Genomic DNA, 20484 nt, shown 5'->3' on the forward strand with positions numbered 1-20484 from the left:
GAGAAATTTTTGGAATGGTGTCTTCATACAAAATGAGTTTCAGTTTCAATTCTTTGAGACTGGGAGATAAAACTTTGTGGTTGTGTTACTTAGGGTTATTTCATTTATAGAATGCAATGCTTCTTTTGTTGATATTTGTTTTCATATTTTTAAACAAAGTAGAAAGCAGTAGAATTGACAAGTAAAGTTAAGTATATATAAAACAGAAATAGAGAAATCTTTTTTATTTAAAAAAACTGGCTGACTGATATTCTGTGCGTGTGTGCCTAAATTCAACTGTTTGTCTTTATTTTGAACAATAAGTGTTTGGGCCTGTGATAATCTGTTTATACTAATTTTCTGTATCATTAACTCATCAATTAGTCCTTAACAATTGGATTTCAATATTATCATTTAAATTACAGAATGGCGGAAAAAGCCTGATTGAACAGTATCACAAAACCCCTGCTGCCAAGTTCCTACAAGCACTTTACAACCAAAAAGTGAAAAATGCAGTTTTAAAGACATTTATATTAGACCAAAAAATAACCAAGGACATAAAAAGAGAAAAGGGTGAGACAGAGGAGGTGGAGGTTAAATCAATGTCCGAAATCTTCACAAAGGACGGAGTCCCCAAAATTCTGTATATGTTCTAGGAGATGCAGGGTCAGGAAAAAACTAGTTTTGGTAAATATCTGGTTAAACTGTTTGGTGTTTGGCACACAGTGAGGAACATGAAGCCTGACAATGAAGATGGCAATGAAAATGAAGATGGCAATGGTAAAGCTGAAGGCGAACAGTGAAACACATGGAGGTGATGGTGAAAAACATGGAGCTTGGCAATGCAAATGAAGGTGGCAGTAGTAAACCCTGAAGGCGACAGTGAAAAACATGGACGGTGATGGTGAAAAACATGAAGCTGGAAAATGAAAATGCAGGTGCAGTAGCTAAACCCTGAAGGCGACAGCTGAAAAACATGGAGGTGACGGTGAAAAAACATGAAGCTGGCAATGAAAATGAAGGTGGCAGTAGTAAACCTGAAGGCGACAGTGAAAAACATGGAGGTGACGATGAAAAACATGGAGCTGGCAATGAAAATGCAGGTGGCAGTAGTAAACCTGAAGGCGACAGTGAAAACATGGAGGTGACGATGAAAAAACATGAAGCTGGCAAATGAAAATGCAGGTGGCAGTAGTAAACCTGAAGGCGACAGTGAAAAACATGGAGGTGACGATGAAAAACATGAAGCTGGCAATGAAAATGCAGGTGGCAGTAGTAAACCTGAAGGCGACAGTGAAAAACATGGAGGTGACGGTGAAAAAAACATGAAGCTGGCAATGAAAATGCAGGTGGCAGTAGTAAACCTGAAGGCGACAGTGAAAAACATGGAGGTGACGATGAAAAACATGAAGCTGGCAATGAAAATGCAGGTGGCAGTAGTAAACCTGAAGGCGACAGTGAAAAACATGGAGGTGACGATGAAAAACATGAAGCTGGCAATGAAAATGCAGTGGCAGTAGTAAACCTGAAGGCGACAGTGAAAAACATGGAGGTGATGGTGAAAAAAACATGAAGCTGGCAATGAAAATGCAGGTGGCAGTAGTAAACCTGAAGGCGACAGTGAAAAACATGGAGGTGACGATGAAAAACATGGAGCTGGCAATGAAAAATGCAGGTGGCAGTAGTAAACCTGAAGGCGACAGTGAAAAACATGGAGGGTGACGATGAAAAATATGAAGCTGGCAATGAAAATGCAGGTGCAGTAGTAAACCTGAAGGCGACAGTGAAAAAAACATGGAGGTGACGATGAAAAACATGGAGCTGGCAATGAAAATGCAGGCGGTGGCAGTAGTAAACCGGAAGGTGACAGTGAAAAACATGGAGGTGATGATGAAAAATATGGAGGGGTCAATGAAAATGAAGATGGCAATAGTAAACCTGAAGGTGACAGTGAAAAACATGGAGGTGATGGTGAAAAACATGAAGCTGGCAATGAAAATGCAGGTGGCAGTAGTAAACCGGAAGGTGACAGTGAAAAACATGGAGGTGATGATGAAAAATATGGAGGGGTCAATGAAAATGAAGATGGCAATAGTAAACCTGAAGGTGACAGTGAAAGACATGAAGGTGATGGTGAAAAACGTGAAGCTGGAGTTGTCAATGACAATGAAGGTGGCACTGAGAAACAAGGAGGTGATTTTGAAGAACATGCAAAAAAGGGAAGTGACATTGTAAATGAAGAGGTAAAGGGGACACATAGTAGAGACATTGAAAACGAAGAGTGCAGTAAGACACATCAAGGTGTTAATGAGAAACGAGGAGATGAAAAATATGTGGGTGGCATTAAGAAAAATGGAAGTGACAGTGATGTCATTCAGGATAACAGTTTTGACTTAATACACTCCGAATCCCACAATGGTGACTCTGATATCTTATATAACTCCGAATCCGATAGTGACAACTCTGATACTGACTTAACAGACTCTGAATTTGACAGTGATGACTCTGAATATGATAGCAAAAATTATGAACTTAAATTCAATGGTGTAAAAGAGATGAAGAAATTTGATTTTGTATTTTACATCCCTCTTAGACAGTATCAGAACCTTGGCACTATCGATGAAATGCTTCAAAAACGTTATAAAATGAAAATGTTAAACACACTTCTTGAAGAAGAATCCTCTAGAGTTATGATTTTGCTTGATGGCTTGGATGAATGGTCCTCTGAAAATGTCCCAGAACATAGCATCTTTATGGAATACACAATATTAACTACTTCGCGGCCATGGAAATTTCATACATTAAGATCAAGTGATGTGGAGATTGAACAGTCACTGAATCTGAAAGGGTTTGATTTGGGGATGTAAATTTGGGGAAAGGGTTTAAGTAGGCAGCCCTCAAAAATTAAATGTAAATAACATGCTAAAAAAACCAACCCCCCAAGAGTGTAGGGAAAAGCTGAATAAAAAAGTCTCTAAAAAAGTTTAAAACAGGTCCCAAATTTAAAATGCTACAACAACTGTTTTATGTCTAGGGTTTTTGATGGTAAACCCCCGTAAAACCCCCCCCAAAGATGTCCCATCTACCCGGTTGTTAGAGTTTTTTTAAACCGGGGAATGACATAAAAAACTCCCCAAACAAATACTAAAACTCATGGGGGGGAAACCCAGAAAGAAAACCTTTCCCTAAATTTTTAAAGCAAATAAAATAAAAATTAAAATTAAAACCCCCATTTTATTTATAAAGGGTGTCACAGTTGGCTTTTTGAGACCCCTTTTTAATTTTGTCCGAAGGATAAATCCTTGACATTTGACATTTGTATGTTTTGATGAACTAGAAATATCAGATGAAGTAAGAGAAAATTGCTTGAAACTTGGAATAATGACCGAAGATGAATGTCCAAGTTTATCTGTATCAGAACCACCAAGCTCATTGTTCTCTTTTATTCACAAATCAATGCAAGAATTTCTGGCTGCAGTAAATATTGGTATAAATTTCAATGCAAAAATGTGTTCATCAAATAGTACAGGAAATGTTGAATTAGTCAAAAAGTTTATTTGTGAGGTTTTTCAGAAATGTTCAACAGTAAATGACATATTAGAGCAATCAAATGTTATCATTATGCTATCTGGTCTTGAACCTAGATTAGCAACACATGTTTCAAAATACATATATGATACTGTGTCAGAAGACTCTCGTGTTCAGGAATACAGGAGAACAATAAGTGGTGACATTTATTATGGGGATTATGATTATATTACTGATATTCAAAAGCTTATGTTTGACTCAATGGAAGAATTCAATGCAACATGTAGTATAGGAAATAATCCTGTGTTTTATATTGGAGATTTGGTCATTTATCATAGTGATGATTGTGATATTGTTTGTTCAAGTATTGATCAGCATCAAATTGTTCCTGACTCTGTTCTGTCTATTAATGTAGATAACATCAAGACACAAAATGTTAAATTTACAAAATATTTACCAATGTTTCATCATCTTGAAAAAATTGAAATAAGGCTTAGTTCACAGGGTAATACCAGTGAACAGATGATTGATGAGATAAACAATTGTGTTTCTGAGACAATTAAAGTAAATACTTCAACATTAAAATCTCTGTCTCTTCATGTCTATTACAATCGAAAGTATTACCCAGTGTGTAAAACAGTAGTTTGTAACCTACCTAGTATAGTCAATCTTGTAGCAATAAGTATGAGTCTTATAAGAATGAGTCATGGTGATACTACTACATTTTGTAATTTTCTTGAGGGAACCAGTCATCTTGAACAAATACGTCTTTATGAGGTTAAATGTGAGTGTATGAAGCAGCATGATGTAAATTTATCAAAACATCAACAACTTCAATACCTGTATTTGGTTAATACTGTTAGTGTGATAGATGCTGATACTACAAACCTTGAAATATTTACATTTAATGAATTGAAAAATAGTTATTATGAGAAAATATTTGATATTATTAGAAAATCTTACAAATTAAAAGAACTTGACGTATTGTATGGAGAATATAAACAATAAATCTTTCAATTATATCATACCAACATAACCCAAAAGACTTGTCCACAGTAATTACCATTGTTACAAACACAATCTCAAGTAGGCTTGAGTTAGGTTTATTGTAGGTTAACTTGACAATATAATACGGTTCATCTTTAGAGATGAAGAGTTTTTAAAGAAGCATTAAGCTTGAAAGAAGTCAAAATTGAGTTTGACATCATGGGCAAAATTTTGTTGATAGTCTTCCTGAAATATTCCTCATTACTGTAGAAATGTGAGTGTAATGGAATGTTCCTATAACAGAAGATGGTGAGGAGTAATAAATGTTGATAGGTTTAACATTGATATCAACTAGGAAAGGATTTATTAGGAGAAGAAGGGAAATTGATGCTAAACCAGTATGTAAAAGAATAAGGAATCAGTTATTTTCTGTTAAAACGTGATGATTATTATGAGTTTGGCTTTTCAACAAAAAAAATGATATAGGTTACATGAAGTTAGCATAGTGTTTAAACTAAATTGTTTTATTTTATTAAAAGGGATGATAAATTTAGCTTTTCATTTTTGACAAAAAAAAAATATCTGAATTTTTAACACAGTAAGAAAGAATATATACATGCAGCTATTATAGTGCTTAATCTAAATTATTCCATGATAAAAGACATAAAAAAGTAGTCCTTTTAATTTTCAGCAAAAAAAAAATAAACAAAAAAATAATACTAAAGTTGCTTATTGATAAGTTAAATAATGAATGTAGTGCAAACGGATAGATAACAATCATCAAAAACAGTTAAACTGTTTATTAGATATTAATTTTCTGATAATTGTTATAATATTTAAATTGATAGAAGTAATATTCAAATGTGTAGTTTAATAAATATATGAAAGAAATGCAGTGACATATAAAGAAAATATAGGTAACTGTTTTTTTAAAGATCAGGGATAGTTTGTGAAAAGTATAATTTGAAAAATTATTAGGTTCTTCTAATTATTAATACATAAATAGATAAATAGATTAGCAAGTAAATAAATTAATGAATAAGTTAATATAATAAGTAATTTGAATGGAAATATCATAAAACAGAATTTTAATGTACAAGGTCAGAAAAAGTAAAAGATATATATAACATTCAAATACCAGTTATATGATATAATATATGATAGGATAAGGGAATTGTATATGTAAATACCGGTTATATGAGAAATATGTCAAGAGAATGGTATATATCAATACCAGTTATATGATGTAATATATGATAGGATAAGGGAATGGTATATGTAATTACCAGTTATATGAGAAATATGTCAAGGATATGGTATATATCAATACCAGTTATATGATATATAAGACAAGGGAATGGTATATATCAATACCAGTTATATGATATATAAGACAAGGGAATGGTATATATCAATACCAGTTATATGATATATAAGACAAGGAAATGGTATATATCAATACCAGTTATATGATATATAAGACAAGGGAATGGTTGGTATATTAAAATACCAGTTATATGTTAAATATGCAAAGGAAATGGTATATATCAATACCAGTTATATAATGTATAGGACAAGGGAATGGTATATATGAATACAAGTTATATGATATATAGGACAAGGGTATATAGAAATACCAATTATATGTTAAATATATGGTATAAATCAATACCAGTCACAAGATATCAAGGAAAATGGAATGGTATGAATACCAGTTACATGTATATGTTATATAAGACAAAAGAATATTATTTAAATACCTGTTATACAATATTTAGACAATGGAGTTATTTATATTAATACCAGTTATATGATATATAGGACAATGGAACGGTATAAATAAATTCCATACATATGATATATACTAGTTATATGATATATAGGATAAGTGAATGGCATTTATAAATTCCACTTATAGGATATATATATATGACAAGTGAATTTTATATATAAATGCCAGTTATATATAGCCTAGGACAAAAAGGAATGGTATATATGATATAAAGGACAAGTGAATGGTATATATATATACCAGCTATATGTATGCATGAGTTGATGAGTGTAGGGGAACAGTACATTTTATTACCAGTGATATACCTTTTTTACATTGAAATGACAAACATGTACCTGTTATATTTCAGAGAACCATTCATTGTCAGTTTTATGTTGTTAGAATGGAAAATTATATGTTGTTATAATTATGCAAAGCGATTAATGTGTTAGTTAGTTTAATTAGTTAAAGGGACTTTACTGAGGTGTTTAGCTCATCTGTCACAAAGTGACATGGTGAGCTATTGTGATCGCTTTTCGTCCAACCGTAAACCTTTATTTAAACAAAATCTCCAAATAAACCTCAAAATTGGCCCCACCCCGCGGTCATTGATTTTCCTTATATGTTTATATTAAAAGAAAAAAAAAATTATTTTAAAAACCCAAAGAGCTAGAGCTTAGATATTAAGCATGAAACATCTTCTGGTGAGTGACTACCAAATTTGTTCAAATAAAGCCCTGGGATAAAAATTGGCCCTGCCCTGGGGGTACTGATTTACCTTATATGTCTATAGTAGAAACTTAAAAAACCCTCTTTTAGATAGAGCTAGAGCGTAGATATAAATCATGAAACATCTTCTAGCGAGTCTCTACCAAATTTGTTCAAATAAAATCTCCAGGGTCCATTGCCATAGAGTTTTATATTCAGGTGAGCGATTTCAGGGCCATCATGACCCTCTTGTGTGACATAATAGGATTATTGTTATTGTTTAAAATGACCTAAAATGAAACAAGAACAAAAAAATTTTAATGCTAATAAGTCAATTTGGTTTATATCTATATATTGGTTTTCAATTTAATTATGAGTATATTTCTTTAGTATCATTTTTATATTTTTTCCATATTAAGTACCCAAATTGGTCTGTTTTGGATTTTCTAGTTTAATTCTTTTATGCTTTTGCACCTCAGTGCAGCTGCTTTAAGGGATATATGCAAGTCTCAGCTATACCTGAGGGATATATACCAGTTCCCAGCATAAGTTAGTTCTCAGTTGCCCCTCAGTTATATATACAAGTCTCAGCTATACCTGAGGGATATATACCAGCTTTCATATGTCAATATGCTCTTTCACACAGACAGCCATGTTTTATAAGTTTATATACTATCAGATATTTATGTTCATAGATAATTTATGTAACGGTTCAATTAGAACTTTTTAATTAAACAATTGGTCATATTTTAGTACTAAGACATTATAACATTATAGGTATACATAAGTTATATTTCTGCTGATGTTAACATAATTATGATATGTTAGTTTATATGTATTGTAAAACATATGTTACATGAAATAACTAAAACAATATGTTGTAATATACTGTCTAAAAATGCATCCTGGGTAATTAAAGCACTGGATACACTTCATTTGTGATGAATGTAGTTCAGTCAAATCTGTATGTATGGGTTCGGACGATGCTAAAATGAAGTTTTATGCTTTCAAACAGTAATGATATAACTATATTTTATTAACGGTATGTTAGTCTTTATGCTTGCTGATGTTAGTATATACCAATATTAAGATATGTTATATACAAACATATTTTACACATGTCTGTTTGTTACATGAAATTCTGATTGAATGTATATAGTACATAATTTATGTAAACATATTAGTACATGTAAATAAATGTTTATGGGATAATTACATACTATTTCAATCCTTTTATGAAGATAAGCTTATATTATTTTATAACAATGAATGTTATGTGACATACATACATTTTAAACAGTAATATACCTGTTTGTTTTAAAGGCCCATTAAGACTGAAAAAAATGCAATCACTTTTATTTTTAAAAACTTTCATTTTTTGTTCAAAAAGTTCTAATTCATTTTTTGTTCAAAAAGTTTCTAATTGGCCATATATCTAAGCCATCTTGTTTTTGTTTTTGTTTTTGTTTTTTTTGCATTTTGGCAACTAGTACAGTTATGATGAATAAGTATTTTATATGGATGTGAAATAACCATTTTGTTTACATTTTGCGACACTAATCATATTTTCTTTTCAAACTCATTTTTGTCAGGGGATAAGAATATCACATGTTGTAAATCTATTATTACAACATAACCAAACACATATTATTCGCCCTTTTTACAAAAAATAAATATCTATACATTTCTTACTTGTAATGTGCCTTTAAACTTGAAATATATATGGAGTAAATTCATCTAGTATATAAATAAACATATAATTACACGTAATTGTTTAATTACTAGGTATATGGATGTTTTTGTTTATTTTATATTTAGGTATGTTATGTCTTATTAACATATGCATCAAACATGTTTGTTTGTGATTTGGAATATAGATTATATCATTCAAGTACATCTGTATACCTTTATGCACATGTATATGATGACAAATTGTCCATATTTATACTTAAGTTAAGTTAAGATAAGTTTAATGTGGAATATGTCAATGGTACATACTTATATATTTTACATGAACAATTAACTTGAAATGTACATTGTAAAGTATCTAGAAAAGTAGACATAATTCTGTTTGTATAAATATAAACTTGTCTGAGAGCACTTATCAATTTGAAATATGCACAATTCTATTCTCTTTATTTATCAGAACTTTGTTTGTTTATTAGAATAAGTTTGTTTAATGAAGAATTGAAAGTAAATAAATGATAAAAACTGTTTAATTTGTCATAAGCAAGATGATGAAAACTAGCAAATTAAACAGTTCTATTCGGTATTACATGTATATTAATTATAACTTTGTTAAAGTGTGTCTTGATTTGTAATTCTATTAATTGATAATTGATAAATTTATTGAGAACTATATGGGATTTAAATTATAGCAATACACACTTCCTTTCAGCCATTGATTGACTAAAGATTATTTTTTGTATCATGTACAACAATAAATATAGGTATGTTTTAACTTGTAGACTTTTAAATTTCCTCACTGTATTTAGAAAGAATAGATACAACAAAAAATAACAACATACTGTTCTATTAGTGCAAATATAGTATGAATGTAAATTGTTTTTGATTTATTAAAAAAAACTTAATATGTTTTTTTTTAAATGGTGGCATGCATATCAGGTTAGAGAAATGTTAACAATATATAACTATTAGATTTTGTCACATAAACTTTATAGAGCACTGGGATATGTTTTTAATGTAATAGAATGTACTTTTAAATTAGTAAAATGTATTTGTTTGCTTGTTTTGATAGCATGAGTGTGTGACTGTTCGTAATAAAAAATATACAGAACTCATTTGTGCAATTATTTGTTTTTCCCTCTCCTACAGAACTAAATAGGCATATAACTTGTTAAAATTTTACTTTCTGATTTTTGATCTTCAAACATGGTATATTGATTTTTCATGACCAGTAGATGACCCCTATTAATTTTGGGGTCAAAGGTCAAGGTTACATTGACATTGAAGGTAAAACATTTTCTAATCAATAACTTAAGAGCTTTTAGGCTTAGAAACTTCGAACGTGGTATGATAATTGTTCATGACCAGAAGATGAGCCCTATTAATTTTTGGGTCAAGGTCACTTTGACCTTGTAGGTAAAAAATGTTTCTGATAAATAACTAAAGAACTTTTAGGCATAGGAACTTCAAACTTAGTATGATGATTGTTCATGACCAGTAGATGACCCAAATTTTTTTTGGGATCAAAGGTCAAGGTCACATTGACCTTGTAGGTAAAAACGGTTTCCGATCAATAACTTAGACCTTTTAGGCACTTCAAACTTGGTATGATGATTGTTCATGACCAGTATATGATTCCGATTGATTTTGCAGTCAAGTGGTCAAGGTCACATTGATATTATAGGTAAAATCGTTTTCTGATCAATAACTAAAGAACCAATCAGCATAGGAACTTCAAACTAGATATGATGATTGTTCATGACCCCTGTTGATTTTGACGTCAAGGGGTCAAAGGTCAAGGTCATATTTAAATTGAAGGTAAAAACGGTTTCTGATTAATAACTAAAAAACGCTTATGCCTAGAAACTGATGATTGCTCATAACTAGTTGATGACCCTTATTGATTTTGGTCAATTTTAGGTCAAAACTTTCCTGATCAGTAACCTGACAACTCATTGGCTGTTAGCCCTCAAACTTCATAGGTGCATTGTACTTTGCTAGTAGATGACTCCTATTGATTTTTGGGTCAAGGGGCCAAGGTCATATTGACTTTGTAGGTAAAAATTGTGTCCGATCAATAACTTGACGAGCCATAGGCTGTTGACCCTCAAACTTTGTAGATGCATTGGTCTTGGCAAGTAGATGACCGCTACTGATTTTGTGGTCATTGCTATAATGTCATAGTCATATTGTCCTTGTAGCTAAAAACGATTTCTGATCAATAACTTGACAAACCATGGGCCTTTGGTCCTTGAAACTTCGTCTATGGATTGTTCTTGGCGAATATATGACCCCTTTTTACTTTGGAGTCAAAGGTCAAGGTCACCTTATCCTGGTATGTCAAGACGGTTTCCTATTAATAACTGGACAACCGATTGACTCTTGACCTTCAAATTTCAGATGCATTGCTTATAGTCCACAATGGTATTTTGGGGTCAAGGGGACAGAGGTCAAGATCACATTGACCTTATAGGTAAACACGTTTACTGATCAATATTTCAACAACTCATTGGTGAAATTTGTAACTCCCGAAGACAGCGAAAAACATCATTCCTTTTTTATGTGACCTGAATTGTGTTCGGTGCGCCAAAGTAAAGCATTTTTTTTATTCTATAAGTCGCTTATAATGGGCAAAACTGTATCTAGAGTTACCATGAAGCACAGCAGAACATCCATGTATTCTCATAGAGACTCGTCTGTGAACCTTCAGTCGGAAATAGGTAGGCTTATTGATGAGTCATTGACCGAGAATACCAGCAACATTATATAACACAGCAATTTCTTTCTTTTCAAAGTTTTTTTTTATGGCAGGCAGATCATTGCAGTTGCCACTAAACGTGAAACAAATACATGTAACATAATATATAACTATAGTCTTAATTCATGTCTTTGCAACGATGTGCTTGTGTGCTTGTAAGTTAATAATTAGCTACATATCCTCTATATGTTAAATCACTAAAATTAATGACATGGTTGCTAATTAGAAAACTTATAAGTATAGGTGAAACGTTTGAATGAAGGCTCAAGACAACAGTTGCCACTAAATGTGAAACAAACAACATAATATGTAATTATACTAATGCATTTCTTTGCAACGATATGCGTGTTAGACAATAATTAGCTACATACCCTTTGTATGTTAAATCACTTAAATCAATCATATGAAACATTGCTAATTTTGAGTCTTATAGGAGTCGATTGCCTTTGACAGTTGAGGCATCAAAATTGCAGCTGCCTTTCATCCCTGCATGATACTAAGAGGCGACCAATTGGGTTCGCATGACCAGAGTATCTGCATCTCTTAGCTCCAACAGGTGAGGTTGTTTTGATCCCGGGTTTTTCTTTAAGTTTGTAACTCCTTAGGTAAGCACAAATCATCTTTTCAGTTTGGCGCCATATGACCTAAGTTGTGTCGTTGCGCCGTAAAGCCAAACAAAAACAACAACAAAATATGTTAGCACAAAGTTCAGCTCAATTTCTGATTCTATAAGTCACTTATAATAGGCAAGACTGTATCGAGAGTTACCATGAAACACAGCAGAACATCCATGCATTCTCATAGAGACTCGTCTGTGAAACTTCAGTCGGAAATAGATAGGCTTATTGATGAGTCATTGACCGAGAACACCAGCAACATTATATAACACAGCAATTTCTTTCTTCTCAAAGTTTTTTTATGGCAGGCTGATCATTGTTGTTGCCACTAAATGTGAAACAAATAACAGAATATATAATTATAGCCTTAATTTATGCCTTTGCAACGATATGCCTGTAAGACAATCATTAGCTGCATATCCGCTATTAATATATGTAAAATAACAAAATCAATGACATGAAACCTTGCTAATTAGAAAACTTATAAGTAAAGGTGAAACGTTTGAATGAAGACTCAAGACGAGCCCGGGGTTCTAAGAATACACGTCATTCTAAAACAAACAACTTTTTGAAAATAAATTTCAGCTTTACAAAGTGTTTGTCTCTCTCAGTACAAGAACATGGTATTTGAAGCTGCTTTTTCGCATGCATACATTACAGTTCTTAGAAAAAGCTAAATGTCACCAGCTAGGCTAATTCCTAACAAAACAAGAGATTTTCATGTGTACTAGCAAATACTTTTGTGTCCTTTTCTCGATATCAGAATAAAATATTTAAGATACCATTGCACTTATCTAACTAGTATTATTTACATAGACCAGACCTTCGGAAGTTTTCCATAAAATAACATGTGATAACAGCATCATATAACATAACAGCAGGTAAATTAACAGTTACTTATAAAGTATGGTGCAAATGAAAACGGTTCTGGACAGTATTTATCGCTCAACGGAAAAAGAATGCGGTGTTTAAATTCAGTGTTGTACGGTGCTCCAATATTCGAGTCAATAGGCCTTTTTTAAACATAAATATTCCCTAAAATTTACAATACAAACACACAATTTTGTATGGAACTTGAATTTATGCCTAACCATAATGTATACACGAGCTCGTAGGGTCATAGAACAAATACATTGTTGTTTTAGCACATGTTTTTGTGACAAGTACGAGTCATGTTGAGGTAGACACGATCTTTTGTAAACACTATTTCTTCGAAGTATGTAATTTTTTGTGAATTGACTTTGTGTTGTGCTAGATTAACGATAAATTGTTTCAAAAATTCGATGGAGTACTTAAACAATTGAAAAAATTTTGCAATGTCCAGCAGTAAGATATTTTGTAAGCTATTACCTGCAATTTGGTTATCCCGCCATTAATATTTTGTCCAGAAATATACGATGTCTCGGTCAGAAGTATGATATTTTGACGTTGCGCCGAAAAGTTGTGGTTAACGCCCTATCACCGTGAATTAGATGATAAAAAATGATATATACCTGCTATTATTTTCTCATAATAAAGAAAAGGCACAATATTGCCTCAAATAATCATTCGCAAAGAGTCTCTTCCAGTTGTTTATTTAACCCTTTTTTTTAAGAAAGTGTAGGAAAATATTTAGTGTTGTGAAATCTTTCGATAATTTAGTAGTGTTCGTTTACAATACGCATGCGCTGTAAAATTGGAGTAAATCAATATGGCGGAAAATAGCCCCGGATAATATTTTCTCAAAATTTGAAGAAATTGCGGTAAGTATCTTGAAAAGCTTGTAACTAATAGGTAAATTATTTTTTACTTGAATGAAATGTTAACATACCAAGTCAAAAACAATTAACTCGCTTAGGTAAATTACCAATGTTTTATCAATTGAAAACGAAAGTTGGATTTTGGGGAATTTCCGCATGAGGCTAATAATCTTAAATATCAACACACATTAATTAGACTTTTATTAAGCTCTTCCTTAAATGAATTTACAATATTGATTAATAATTGCAACAGCTAGTCCTATTGTATGGGGTATGATTATTAAATTGTGTGTGTACCGAAAACGAAAGGGAGAAGTCGCTAGCCGTACGGGCCCGTACTGCTAGCCAAAAGTTCTAGCCGTACGTGAGTCACGTACGACTAGCCAGGACACACTGTACTGGCTAGCCGTACGGCACTTTTCAAAAATATATGGAAAGCGAAAGTGCATAATTATGTTAATAATGACTTTAAGCGAGGATTTTAGTCAAGAGTGTTTGCTTTTTAGAGATTAATCGACGTCTTGGCTACAGTAAAGAATTTACTTTGTCATCTCAAGACGTCGAGAAAAAATAGCGTTTGGTTGCAGTTAAATAACATCAATTGAAATAGTTTACAAAATTTTGATAATAATCCTTTTTTGTTTCATTAAGTTTGATTTTTAAATTGAAAAAAAAAAAAAACATAGAAAATAATTGTTGTTGGGCTCTGATAATTGCGCCAATTACCGACGGTATAGAAGTTTGTCCATCGTCCATTATAAAGAAAAGTTTGCATTATTAAATTATTTTTCCTTTTCACTTTTCTTTTAATATTCTTTTTATTTATTTATTTATTCCCCCCGATCATTATTTATTCGATCCATGTGCTTAATTAACAGATTGAACAATTCATCTTTCATAAAAATCATAAGCATGAAAATTAAGGACGTTATAATATGCAACTTTGACACTTAACTAGATAGATTATACAACGCTTACTCGTATTCATTTTTGTGTGTGCAAAATTGCGGAGTATCTTTATTAAAGTGAACACACTAGGACAAATGCGGAGATTTGATTAAAATCGTTGTTTAAAGACACAAAATAACATATGCATTTTCGACTTCCATATAATTTTGAAAAGTGCCGTACGGCTAGCCAATACAGTGTGTCCAGGCTAGTCGTACGTGACTCACGTACGGCTAGAACTTTTGGCTAGCCGTACGGGCCCGTACGGCTAGCCACTTCCAAAACGAAAGTAGAAATATGGCAAATTATCTCCCCTTTGTTTATACATTTTATTGAAAAATATAAGCAAAATATAAGCAAATAATAATAAGAAAATAACGGGAACTATACCCCTCTTAATAAACGCATATAATAACAACTTGATTCAAATATTAGGCCAGCAGGGCATTTTTTGTCAAAATTGTAAAGGGGCCTGCATACATGTGAACTTTTTCTGGTGCCAAGTAGGGAGATTTGACCCTAAAAGTAGGTAGATTGAGTTTGTTGGGAGGGAGATTTTTGGAAACCGGACTTTTTGCGTACAGGAAGGTCTAAACACACAATAATTAAAAGCATTAACTACAAGTTCTTTAAAAACATTTTATTTTGCATGATAACTAATTAACAACCCAATGTTATCATTAAAAAACTTTCTTTATAAAACATACATGTTTTTTTCCCACTGCACTTGTGTTTTGATGTTTATGTAATTTACTCAACTTTCACACTTTACACAATTAGAACTGTCTTTATATGTCATGAATACATGTTTTTTGACTTCACTGTACACAAGTGTTGGCTAAATGGCATACACAGCCCATATCAGACACATCAGGTTGCTTCCCAGACAGAGTTGTGACGGCCAACCATACCTTGTGATACCTTGTGATGTTTGGGAAACTTTATTAGTCCCCTAACGGACTATCATGACACTAGCGTTGTCAGACCCATACCCAATGCATTGCTTCCATGGTATATTCTGATCCCTGAAACAGAAAAAAATATCAATTATCATACCTAATATATTATTCATGATTTCAAAATTTAAAACAGTTTAAATTGATCCTTTCAATTAGATGTAAATCATAGCCTTACAGAATGTTACATTTTGTAGACACCTGTCGTGGATGAGTGTTAATCCCCATGACAATTAACAATTTTCATTCAAAGTTACATAATTGGCATTAATTGACAGTGTATTTGTTTAGCAATAAACGGTACTTACCAGATTTTAATCTCCCTCGCATGTGCCTAATTACTGTTATCAGCAATTATAAACCCCGAAGTCAAGCTGTGAAAAACTGACAATATACAAACAAATTTGCCGATACCAAGGTCAAGGTAATTAGACTGTGTTACATTTTTAGTGAAATAGACAGACTGTGGATGGGTAAAACAAATCGATATCGGTAAACCAGTCAATAAATGTTTACACTGATCATGATTACTGAAACGCTTGTGTTGTAGAATTTTTATTGCTTTTGAAATGAAATATCGGTAGTTTGTAAACCCCGAGCGGTAGGGGGGTCTTAGTTGGCCAAAATCGGTAGTCTACCGCCCAAATCGGTAGGGTTCACATGTATGGGCCTGGACCTGTTTATTTTGTGATAAAAAGTACGATATTAGAAAAAAAAACAAAAAAAGCAACATATAACCAGGTATGACTTTACTTTTAGAACATGTAAAGAATATAACTTGTAGGGTTGGATATCGTTCTTCATGAAACGGTCCGATACCGGTACTGACGAAACGATACGGGTATTTTATCGATACTGATACTGATACTTTTACAATACCAAACCCGTTGCTGCAAGTATAAGAACTGAAGAGATATAACATGTAGTAATAGAAAATAAATATGTTACATTACTGGTCTTTCTGAAATTTCATGCTGTAAAGCAGTGTTTTTTTTTCACTTTTGGGGGAAGGGGGTCGGTGCCCATTGGAGGGGGAAAAATGCAATAGGAGGGGGATTTTTATACGGATCTAAAATATTGATGTGTCACATGATAAACTTGTTGGGATACCAGGAGTAGCTCCCCTTACCTATATGAAAAACCTTGCTTAACAGTAAGTCTTACAGGCATAAAATAAAGCATTTTTCGGCAGTTAGTTGCAAAAAAATGATATTCATTGCAGGCAAACTTGGGCTGCCATATTATAGGGGGAAATTTCAGCTTTGAGGGGGGAAAAAAACATACTTTTTTGAGGGGGGAATGGGGAGAATTTCGCCGAATATTTTGGTGAAAAAAAACACTGTAAAGTCAGGGCTCAAGCTAGGTTCAAAATTTAGGGAGAAGTCACTTCTCCCTCCAGCTGCTTTAGGGAAAAGTGGGGAGACTTTAGGGAGAAGTGAGGAGATTCATTTATCGATGTTTGTTGTATGTTATTGCAATTATGTTGACTCACTGTACATATCTTATTAAATGAATTGGATTTGTGTTACAACAGAATATTCAATTTTAATTTAAAAGTAGTTTGAAACAAGTAATAATAAGAGTGAGTATCATGTAATGCAACCATTGCATTAAATGAAGATAAAAAAGACATAGTTGATTCCTATCATGGATCATATCATGGGTGGATTAACAGTTATTCCCTTCTGATTTACTATTAAAAAGCTTGCGCCGGACATTAAATTCATATTCACTTATGTTGTAAAGAAAATGAAAGTAGATAACGAAAGAAACGGTCTTTAATTTAACTACATTTGTAATAAATACATTGTAATACGCCGTCAATTTTATCAAATTTAACTCGTCAACAAAAAAGGTTATCATAACTTTCATTTAAAATTACCGTTACAGTTATATGTCGAGCGGTCCTCTTAATTCTGACAATCATTCGATAGTGAAAATTTAATTGACGTTTGATCCGTCCATCATAAATAATTGTTACTGGTAGTTGTATGTTAGCGATTTAATGATTGGTTTAATAATGTTGCTGATTGGTTTAATAATGTCGCCTCGATTGAAACGTGAATTGCGATTGGTTTCTCGCATGTATCGGTAATCTCGCCGTGGGCGGAGTCTAATTTTTCCTCCAGTGTCTGTTAATTAGACTTTTATGACATGTTGGTAAACAAACGGATTAATGACATTTCGTGTTGATTGAGATGCATGACAGTCCCTTTTTCCGGCGGCGAGGGTAACTTAAGCAAACACACACAACATATTATTCACAGTTATTGTTGGTAATTGTCAATAATGGATCAATAAAATCGGGCGACTTCATCTTCGCTTTCATGTAGGATGTCGGCGAAGTCAGACGGAATTCGGCGACTATTTCACCCGGATCGCCCAGTAGCTCGAGCCCTGAAAGTATACTTTTCTTTTGTTGTTTTGTGTTTACTCTTTTTACAACATTTACACATGTTAATTGTAAAATACTTCTACTTTTTCATCAAAAGAACATGACATAATTTAAACACAGCAAAATATCTTATGCAGGACAGCAGTCTGCAGCTGAGAAGTCTACAAATTATTGTTTTAATCTTGATATCTCTACATCTGAAAGAATTTAAGACAGTTGGTTATCTATTATTCTCTTACAGCTATTATTATTACTGTGTAGAAATTTTATTCTGATGCTGATATTCTTTTTAAATCACATTATTGTTTACTGTAATAAATGAAATCACTGGATTGGTTGGCTTACTTTGCAATTTGGAATTACATGTAAGAAATTTCTTTAGATGTTTTTTCAAAGTCACTTATGTTTCCAGTCTCTTCTACTACAACAGCACAAACATATTTTCCACCAGTAATTAACTTAGAAATTTTGAAATACATGTATATGCACAGTCAGCACAGACTGTTTCCAAAATGACTTGTTTACATTTTCATGTTAACTCATAATATGAAAAAGGCAAAGCCTCTAAGCGAGCTCGATGTACTTTTACGTGAAATAGAATGAAATAAACTCAAATGCAGTGACGAGTGCGTGTGACGTCACACGTACTGTGTTAAATGTGGCCCCGTCCCTGTCGTGAAATGAATGAGTTTTGAAAACGTTGATAAAACTTTGTTTATTTTATTTCACTCTATAATTTTTCAAGCGAAATAAAGATTATTTAAAGTGAAATAAATGTAAAACTTAAAACGTTTGCGACATTAAAATAGCGTACTTGATTTGTTTGTTTTGCACGTGCTGTTTGGCGCTACATTGTGACGTCACATAAACAATACTTTAAACGTCTGTACAGAGTTAACGACTGAATAAAAGATATTGGTGTTCGGTTTTATTTTCTTAGTTAGACCATTTTCTTTCATTCTAGATAGTTTTCACAACAAATTTCGACAAAAATTGTTTTTATTTATCAGATTTCAAACAAAATGGCGCCTTCGATTTTCATTTTTTATACACAGCTTCCGTAATTCTGGTTGCCTGTCCAATTATGGTTCCCATAGACGTGCGCGGGTGACCAGTCTACACATCCGTTTTCAGTCAGAATTCCTCAGTTTTTACCGTTATCTTTAAATCCGAAAGGTTGCGATGTGTCCAATTTGGTACTGTGGATGAAAGTTTTCAAAACCATCACTTAGCAGGTACTCGCGTTACCGTATAGCTCGCTTTGCGAGCAGGCCCTTTGGGCCAGCTCGTCGAGCTCGCTATTAGTCCTTGTAGAAGTCATAAAGCAAATACCTATGCTTTACAAATAATAAGGATTTGGTATTTATTAATATTGAATTTACCCTTCAATTTTATACATCTTTTATTTTTCAATAGCATGCACCGTGAACATCTTGCTACAGAAAAAAAGTATTGTCCTTACCAAATTGCATAATTCCATACTGCTCAGATACGCAAAAATACTTAGCCAACATTTGCAAAAAATCCTACAAAACACTATATGAAATATGTTTCAATTGTTTAAAGTATCACAGATCTAAATGTGTAATACACACAAGTTGACCTTTGACAGGTGCATAATAGGCTATCCAAAAGAATATGCCTCCCTTTGATGTTGTTACTCTATCACCATCAAAGAGCCGCCGACATTCACACTTTTTGATTGAAGTTCTGTCAGCATTCTTTTGTTAAGAAAATGTATACATGTTTAATAATAGTTAAGTGTTACACCAAAAACAAAAGGAGGCATATTGTATTGGAATATTTCGGCCTCATTTATGTTAAAATCGTAATTCACGTGTGGATTTGTACATGTGGTAATGGATGAAAAGAACCTGGAAACATTAATATGTATTCATTATGAGTGTTTAGAGACTTAAACTGAAAAATGGATTTAATTATTTGTTTTAAAGCATTGTTTGAATAAACAATTGTCATATGTTGAATTTACATTGTCATTGCGGCAAAAGCTGTGTGCGATGTGTTTGGAAGGACTGTGTGCGATGTGCCGATGATTACTCAAGTATTTGATTTGTTTTCTCGTTGTTTCTTTGACATTTAAAACTTACAAACTTTTAGCAAAATCAGTTCAAATAATTATATTTTCCTGCCGAGTACAAAAATATTATTATCTTGAACATATAAGCGGCACATTTTATACTTTTACAAAAATATCGCCGCGTCACAAACTTCAAGTTTGCCGCGAAAGCCGTACTCGCCGCATGATAATAGTAATTCATGGTTTGTTTTACGTGTTTTTAGGCTGTTTTTATTTAAAAATCTTTATTTTTTTTGACATATTGACTATTAAATTATTTTTTTTTTACAAAAGTATCAAATCCAATACCGGTATTTTACGAAACGGTATATACC

The 20484-nt window shown here is 32.6% G+C and overlaps 2 protein-coding genes and 1 long non-coding RNA gene across 3 annotated transcripts in view; 2 read left to right on the plus strand and 1 right to left on the minus strand.

The window, feature by feature from the left end:
* The first annotated feature begins 955 nt into the window (after positions 1–955).
* On the plus strand, positions 956–1552 carry LOC132721517 (uncharacterized protein DDB_G0290685-like). Its single transcript, XM_060705834.1, has 2 exons — positions 956–1148; positions 1329–1552. Exons 1-2 carry the CDS (start codon positions 956–958, stop codon positions 1550–1552), a joined length of 417 nt encoding a protein of 138 aa, XP_060561817.1.
* Positions 1553–13672: 12120 nt separating this feature from the next.
* LOC132721516 (uncharacterized) overlaps positions 13673–20484 on the plus strand; it is a 29061-nt gene continuing 22249 nt past the window's right edge. The window contains exon 1 of the mRNA XM_060705833.1: positions 13673–13776. The gene's annotated coding sequence lies outside the window, so the exon portion shown is untranslated. The remainder of the gene's footprint in view (positions 13777–20484) is intronic.
* On the minus strand, positions 15347–16341 carry LOC132721515 (uncharacterized). Its single transcript, XR_009624473.1, has 2 exons — positions 15986–16341; positions 15347–15746 (listed from the first exon to the last, which is right to left on the minus strand). It is a non-coding gene; the product is annotated as an uncharacterized LOC132721515 (long non-coding RNA).

This window comes from Ruditapes philippinarum, unplaced genomic scaffold (assembly GCF_026571515.1).
Source record: "Ruditapes philippinarum isolate M1 unplaced genomic scaffold, ASM2657151v2 ctg9883_1_1_1_1, whole genome shotgun sequence".
Lineage (NCBI taxonomy): Eukaryota > Metazoa > Mollusca > Bivalvia > Venerida > Veneridae > Ruditapes > Ruditapes philippinarum.